Source organism: Malurus melanocephalus, unplaced genomic scaffold, assembly GCF_030028575.1.
Source record: "Malurus melanocephalus ecotype Western Australia unplaced genomic scaffold, MMel_1.1 scaffold_257, whole genome shotgun sequence".
Lineage (NCBI taxonomy): Eukaryota > Metazoa > Chordata > Aves > Passeriformes > Maluridae > Malurus > Malurus melanocephalus.
Genome location: NW_026623489.1, coordinates 925,421 through 933,742, shown reverse-complemented (window position 1 = coordinate 933,742; position 8,322 = coordinate 925,421). Strand labels below are relative to the sequence as shown.

At 37.1% G+C, this 8,322-nt stretch overlaps 1 protein-coding gene across 1 annotated transcript; it reads right to left on the bottom strand.

The window, feature by feature from the left end:
• Nucleotides 1-231: 231 nt before the first annotated feature.
• On the bottom strand, nucleotides 232-8,321 carry TYW5 (tRNA-yW synthesizing protein 5; the record flags this gene model as incomplete). Its single annotated transcript, XM_057375758.1, has 8 exons — nucleotides 232-631; nucleotides 2,323-2,439; nucleotides 2,893-2,980; nucleotides 3,901-4,038; nucleotides 4,486-4,530; nucleotides 5,287-5,356; nucleotides 7,437-7,591; nucleotides 8,313-8,321. Coding segments are annotated over 8 exons (879 nt in total), but the record flags the coding sequence as incomplete, so codon positions are not given.
• Nucleotide 8,322: the final 1 nt, after the last annotated feature.

The window sequence follows — 8,322 nt, the reverse complement described above, 5'->3', positions numbered from 1 at the left end:
CTTTCCTAAATTCTAAGGAAGCATGAAGACATGCAGTTATTTCTAAGCAYACATGCTGTCAGCCCACATATCAAATCTGATGTTCAGAAAAATTTAAGTAGAACATTCTAAAAAAGTAGTTAGAAGTGGAGGCACTGCAAATCTATGTCTCATTGTAGAAAAGAGACCATCTCCAGATCAAGCAGGCTGCGTCCTCACAGCATATGAAAAACTAGAAAGAAAATCTACAAGGTCAGCTTTGTTATAATTGAATGTTTATTGACAGTTTTTATTGGTCTTACAGAAAGTGAGCATGTACGTACACACGAACAGTTTCCATACTAACATACTATTTTCTATTTGTAAGGGAGCTTGCTGAATTATAATGTGTTRTTTCATCCATCGTCATTCCTATAGGCTTTTTCTTGGATGCGTAACACCATTCTCCGAGCATAAAAATCCCTRTATTCCTCAGGTAGTTCTTCAAGTGTTTTCAAGGCCCTGTCCAAGATCTGTATAGCTCTAGAGGCTGCCATGGGATCTTTATTTCCATAAGTGTCAGTCTTATCATAGGACTCAGCAGGAAGGTGCTTCCAAAAGACATTCATTGCCACGCCAAATTCCTCAGAAATTACATTATGGAACCACAAAGCTGTAGAAAGAACAGTGTCTAAAATAAAAATTACTATCCAGGACGGACTCAAAGCAAGTGTCAGAATCACCCAAACTAAAGCTAATTGAGGAAAAGCCTCAACTACTGTATTTTTATTTATAAATATTCATATGAATAGATTGCATTGTACCAAATTTRAGAAGTTTTTCAAGATGTTTATTCAGATCCATAACTTCTTATGAAAGTGACAACTGCTGAAGTGTAGAGGTACTCAAATGTAAGCAAAGGATAAGCATGTGTAGGATGAAAGATGGACACCTTCCCTTGCTCCTCTCAGCTCTAAATATGGGTACCTATTTTCACATAGTCCCTAACCTTGCACACATTGTCCAGCATTAATGTAAACCATCAGCATCAGCCAGGTCACTCACACAAATTGCTAATCTTCTCATAAGGAAGGCATGAGGCTTTTCAGTTGAATCATCATGACTGTGATAGGGAAGCCAAGACATCTTTGCYTCATTGAGCACATTTAAAGAGTAAGTTCAATATTGCACATTTAGGCTATTTGGATTTTAAGCTAAAAGACTGAATGCTGTGTTTATTGCATTTTATTTGTCTGTAGGTGCTGAAGACATAGACACATTTATTCTGAGAATTAACATGAAGTTTGTTTCAGGTTGGGAAGAGGGGCTGCTTTGACCTTCTTCATAATAACCACACGCATTCCTCAAAAAAACATTTTTTTTTTCAGTGATAAGCACTGCAGGATGCTGACAAAGCTAGCACCATTCTCTGGACTCAAAAATCTCTACACTCCCCAGTCAGTCTTGAGAGCYGAGTGTGTCTCAAGTTTGACTGCTCACCCACTGGCAAAGACAACTATCTGGACTTCAGAAACTTCAGAAACAGAAAACAGGGATGCTGACATCAGCAACAGTGTGACATACCACTACCTAACTGTAATCAAAAGTTCATTCAGGAAGAAACATAAATGGTAAATTCAAAATTAAGAAACCATTTAAAAATAACTTTCTAAAAACCTATTACCTTCTTGTTWACTGACCTGTTTATATTGCCCAGRTAATGTAAAAGTGACAGGATAAGWCATATCTGCTGCAAGCTCATGATAATTTACACAAAATCAGTAACAAGTAGGAGTAGTTCTTACTGAATAGGAGTAATTCAAATACCYTACCCTGACTACCAGAATATATCATCTCAGCCCAGGAAGCAGCTCTCTGTTTGTGCAGAAAAATGACTGGGACTTTTCTTTCCCTTCCCCAAAGATGATTATAAATCTCTAGAACGTCCAGTAACTCTGCCATCCATAATTCTCATCAGACCACATGCCTGACAGTACTTAAGTGCCAGAGCTACAGAAGAACAGAAATGGTACTTCACTCAAATTCTGTCATTAWAAAACTCAGGTCACTCAAGTAATTTCAGATTTCAGAAGGTAACTTTATACTACTAATCTATTAAGACACAAATTCAGAAGCACACACTGTAAACTTGAGGGAAAGTAAGATTTGTAGGTAGATATAGTAATATCTTTTTTCAGGTTAATTGTACAGTTGGAAAAAGGAAATAATTTTTGCCAACATCTCTCAATGCTCCTACTTATAACACAGAAATGCTTTAGTAACCTCTTACCATCTCCAGAAACCATAAATTAGAAACAAGACTGTTTAATACCATGCTGTGGTCAGGAACTATTTATTACTTACCTGGAATAAATAACACATCTCCTGCTTCCAAAAAACATTGATAGCGTTTGGCTTTCACAAAAAGGGGATATTTCTCCAAGTCTGGGTTATCCACATCCAGCACCTCTGATTTAGTACCTAGGAAAATTTCAGTGATTAATATTCCTACTCTTCCAATAGTTACAAAGTATTTATCACATTGCTGGAAATGGCAGTTCTTGAATCAAATTTAGTATTGGTTTATTTCTAAAAGCCAGGAAACCTGATGGCACCCCTTTTTTATTGAAGAGATGTTCTCCTGGTGTCTATTTGTTCTGTAACTGCAACCTTACTAACACTAAAAAMCACTTTTCCTGACGTTTAAACCATTCTGAACCCACACAGAACRTTTTACTCCTTCAGTTAACAAAATSAGGCAAAGCTGCTGCTCTCCTTAGCTTTGACTAAASCAAACAGTATCWGAGTTWAAGTAACGAAATTACTTCTTTTATACCAAGYCATCTGTTAAAAAGTATATTCTACAGTGCAACACTTGTGAGCTGAAAAGCTAAGATCAGCAAACTCTGGACTAAATCCCTATGACATGCATACCTGATAAATATAAAAATGGTGCATCTCGAGGACTGTATAAAACAACTCGTTTTTTCCCTGTGACTTGGATTAAGAAGTTGTCCATTACCTTGGGATAAGCATGAGAAGAGAGAAGTCAGCCAAAAGTTAAAAGTGAATATCCAGGCTTCAACTAATCTAATTATTGGCTTAAAGAGGGAATTATTTAAAACTTCTCATTTTAAGAATTAGCTAAAAGATCTTCCACCCACAATTAGTTAAAAAAATTCAAGATTGTGAGTAACWTTGTCTCATTATCTGCACATTCTTAACAAACAGTCTGGAAACACAGTATGCCTTTGCAATTACTTTGTGTTTTCTTTAAACAGGAATCAAGTTCTTCTATCCTAAAACTTAAAGACATACAATACTTTAGACATATAAGGCAGCAAAATATAATACAAAATATATTTGGGATTCCTTTTCTCTTTCGATGCTACTCTTACCTAATTTTGCTGACTTTCTATTGATAATGTATTTTTTCCTAATTACACAAAAATGCAAAAACTATTTTCCTTATCAATAAATTTATTCAGAATCCACTGGAAAATGTTAGAAGACAATCTTATTGTAAATCTATTGCCTTGCAGCCAGAAACCACTACAATCATTGCACAATTGGCAATGTAGTGTACAATTTGAATTTATTCAAATATGGCCAATTAAGTAAAAAAAAAAAAAAAGTAATGTTGAAGACAAAAATGTTGGAAGTTACTGTGTTTCATATTTTCAATTGAAACTTGTTTAAAAAAGGGAAACAAAATATYCTTTAATCTTACAAATATGGAATTAGCCATAAATCCAGTTAAAATCTTATGCCCACATAATGCATCAGTTAAAATTTACGTATACTAAAAGTGATCCATTTCACTGTTTCAAAATACGTGAAGTTTGTTGTTATTCTCTGATCTTTGACAGAGATTTGCACCTTAYTATCTCAACTCTGCAGTGCCATCTGCAAAGTTTTATGCTAAACCCATGTATTACCTACATCATAATGTGTCCATAACTGTAATCCAGCTGAGCTGATGCGGAAGACACTRGAGAAAAACTGTTCCTTCTCAAAATACTCTGGAATGTGAACATCTTCTGCTAAAACAGGAAACTGCTTCCTGATATCTGCAATATCCTGAAACAAAGGACATAACTCTTAGAAAATCATCTATGCACATGTAAATGGGGAACACTTCACAATGATTTCCCATCACATGAAACACAGGGTTAGAACAATGCTTTTCAGCATTGACTTGTTCAGTGCCATTATCAAGAACAGCCAGAGAGGTGCTCTTAACCATGGCTGCYAGGAATCACACYGMAGAGGCAACAGATCAGCAGAAATAMTTTTATRTTACTTTACAACAAAAGCTAAAGAAAGGGAGTTTAGAATGCACTCTTCAGTGATCAGCTAAGCTCCCATGCAACACCAAATACTTTAGACACACAAGTGCTCTGACCTAAATCCAGTCAAATTCACAAACCCAGTGACCCTAAGTAAGTTTTATGACACAACAGGCTTTATAAAATATTTCTAARCTGCAACTTTACAATATTAGCACTGTAATCTCCAGTAACTCACCTTCCTAACATCTTCTCCCACTGATCGYAAATAGTACTTTTCATCCTGAAGAGAACACAAGAGAGTTGCTTGCAGGTTTTTAATAAGAATTACATAAACACTTAAACAAAGAGCCACATTTTCTCATTAATCTAACACAGTTTCATTAACATATGGTACAAATAAATGGCATCTACAAATTCATGTGGGGAGACTGGTCAACTGCTTCAGCATTGCTGTTCGTGAACAGACTCAAATGCAGATTATAATTTAAGTTCTTCAGTATACTGATGCAGAAAACTGTTTTAATTGGCTTCAAAACTTACAGCATTCTATGTAGCATAAAAAGTAAAAAGCATGTCTACATTCTAAATTATTTGCTTCCTAATCAGTTACCTGAAAAATCCCTAGCCTGAACACAGATATGTGAAGATAACCACACATTTGCTACTCACAAATTATCTGGATTTGTATTTTGATAGTAATCAAATTCTAAAATACCTTCATGACACTTTCTTGCAGAACACACAAATGATAGGACTTATTCTAAAGCAAAGTTTGATTTCTAAATTTTGTACAGGAATTTTTATTCATGCAAGCAGTTTTTGTTAGCAGAAACAGGATGGCTGTACAGTTAACCACACTTTACACATATAAAACAACTTTTGAGAAGAATTAATTCTTGTATTTTTTCCTTTGGCACCAAGCCACAAGAAAGTTAGTCTTTTGCTGAAGTAAGACTTTAAATGATAATTCATAGCTTTCTTCTCCATATACCAGCAAAATAACTAACAGAAGAAACTGTAACACTAAGGAAATTACCTCAGTAAGAAAGTACTCCTTGTGCTTGACTTCAGCTGCTCTTCGTACAAATACATCAAAAGGCAGAGTTCTGAAATATAAACATTTGAATTCATACCATGAATTAATGTAACAACACATGGTCTAAACACTAGGTTTATAGTAAGCTCCCTTACCAATAGGCTGCTCTCTTATTATAACATGGTCACTAATCAGTGTTTGCAGCAGATGTTTGAAGAGTTCTATCAAGACAGAAATCCTACACTTAGAAATATCTCTGCATTAGTAAATTGTTCCAAGGTMTACCCCAACAGAATCCTGTAACTGCTGAGGCTGGAAGACACCTCTGGAGATCCYCCAGTCCAACTCCCTTGCCAAGAGCAAGGGCCACTAGAGCAACTTGAGCAGAAATGAATTTTTGCATGTAAACATCACATTTCAGAGAAATCACCATGTATCCAGCATTAAGAAAAAAACACTCTCAAGCAAAATTTTTCTTGATCCTGTTACGTCTTCTACCAGAACCTGCATCTGACAGTACTTTAACCAATTCTCCAAACTTAGGCTTGTTTGCAATAGGCAAATACAAACCCCACTGRGGCCAATAGAAAACCAAAAACCCAATGCTCTGACTTCAGCCAAACTGTTCTATTATATCCACTTACATTTGCTGCTGAAGAAAGTGAGAGCACGGCTCTACTACAGCTTAAACTGATGCATTCTGGTGCTGCCCCAGCTCTGTCCTTGCTGTCTACCCCAATCCCCCCATGTCCTCCCTTACAGTAGCACTCATCTGACCTCTCAGTGAACCTGCTTGCAAAGCTAAACCAGCAGAAAAGCATTCTGATTTCTGCAGCACGTCACAACCTGGCTGAATGAGTTCCAGAACCAACACAAAAACGGGTAGGAGCATGCAGCTTACATCAGAACTGCAGYATTACTAATGTTCATCAGTTTAAACTAACAGAACTGCACATTAAGTCCTCAYTTTCTCTTGTTTCTACTTATTCTCCCTTCAGATTCAAATGAGGGGCTTGCTGTGGAAAAGGTCAAAAAAATTCCTGAATTTCAGGTGAGGTAATGTGAAAGTCCTGACACCTGCTACAATGAATCACCATCGGAGCATCAGAGAATCCATAGGCTGTTTACAAACCTGCTAAAAACAGAACTGCAGAAYAACTGTATATGAACTCACAGTAAGAGATACTATTAAAAAAACAAAATAGAGCAGAAAAAATAAAGTGATGGTGACAAGGCAAATTATTCAAGCACAACCTAATTTCAAAGATTCAAAAGTTCATTATACAATGWGCAGAATGCATCATGATTGTAACTTGTTTTTATCCCCTGAATAACAGGCTCCACTCAGACCTGCAGCTTGTTTACACCTACAGTGTACACTCCCACCTGCTTAGAAGTTCAATAGACTGAACACATCCCATTAGCACTTGGTGAGAACAAAGAACTACTAAAATAGAGGCATTTACCCTTGAAGAACAACACAATGGCTGAGATTAGATGAACTCYGAAGAAATGTTCTGGCAGTTACATAAGAGGAGCACTAGAGGAGATCAAGTTTTTTTTGTGTGSCCCATATCAAGATGAAAGAGCTGGTGAAATGTGTGGTATYCAGTAGTTTGAACATYCTGAAAGCTGCACATGYTAAATTTAAAAGGAGCTTGGATTTMATTAGTTACACCCTTTGTAGAGAGCAATACCATGCCTGCCACACAYCAGCATTCAAAAGGGATCAAACTCRTGGTGWGACAGAAATTATCACTATTCAGTAACACTGAGATTACACCATATAACTAAAACAAAACACCATGTCATCTACTAGCAAGGGTGTTTTGGTTTGCTTTTTTTAATTAACAGCTGCAATTGCCAGGCTCAAATTTCCTACAGGAATGYTCTACAAAATACCTTTATAACACTTCTTCATGGCATCACTTTTAAGGTGCTGTTTGGCCCCTCATTTCACCCTTATCATAGTTTTTCAAGGTGTAGAATTAATAAAAGAGGAAGAAATCTAGGACAACACTTCGATATATAATTTAATGTTTTCACAAACTATCTTTGTATTCTTACCCTCAGCTTCAAATAGATGCACTGTCTGTCTGCAAGTTACAAGCATACATCTTTAATATACAAGAGGCCTTGGAGTGAAGTACCTATACACAAAGTTCTTACTGAGGAAATCCATCTGTGGCACTGYAGAAACATGAATTTTTACTTCTTTAGATCCTTCAGCTTGGCTCAAGTAATCTACTGTCCATTTGGTGGTGCAAGTGCCCAGTTCCAGTCCTGTCAGCACTACTGGCTTTCTCTAAGGAACAACAACAAAAGCAAATTCAGTGGTGAAATGATCATTGCATCCAGTGGAAAAAAACCCAGAATTTCTCAAATTACATCCATGCAAACAAATCAGTTGAATGCCAGGACCCACTACACAGTCAAAATTAATCTGTTCACAAACAATGTGAATGAAATGCTGAATGTTGAAACAAAATGCAGTAAAYCATGCAACTGTTTCTCTATTAATTATGCCTTTTTTCCTAATTATGTAAGGAAGGATATGGGGAGGCAAAGACAATTATAGCCCACACTTTGAGCTGGGGCCATTGAGGAATCCAGACTAAGTAATGGATTTAATCTTTCTAGCCAGAGCTTAGCAGAAAACATGCAAAAGCCCACACAGTTAAAGTGCAGACTATGAGCTGTGGTGATACTGTTACGTTCTCATGAGAGAAGCTCCTTTCACCTCTATCAACATATCTTGCAACAAAAAGCAACAAAAGCAACAAAACTAACGATCACACTTCTTAAACACTGCCAAAGGAAATGGATTCTTAAGAGATCAGCTGTTAAGAAGCTGTTAAGGAGCTTCCCAGSAGCTCAGACAGGATCTATTCCCCTCAACGGACCCCGCCTCTCCGGGTACACAAAAATCCAGACCCTGTGATTTGCCCACCGAGGAGGGGTCCCCGGACACCTCCTGCCTTGCCCTGTGTCCCCGAGGACAGCCACCCGCTCCGGCGGTCCCGTACCCGCGGGTAG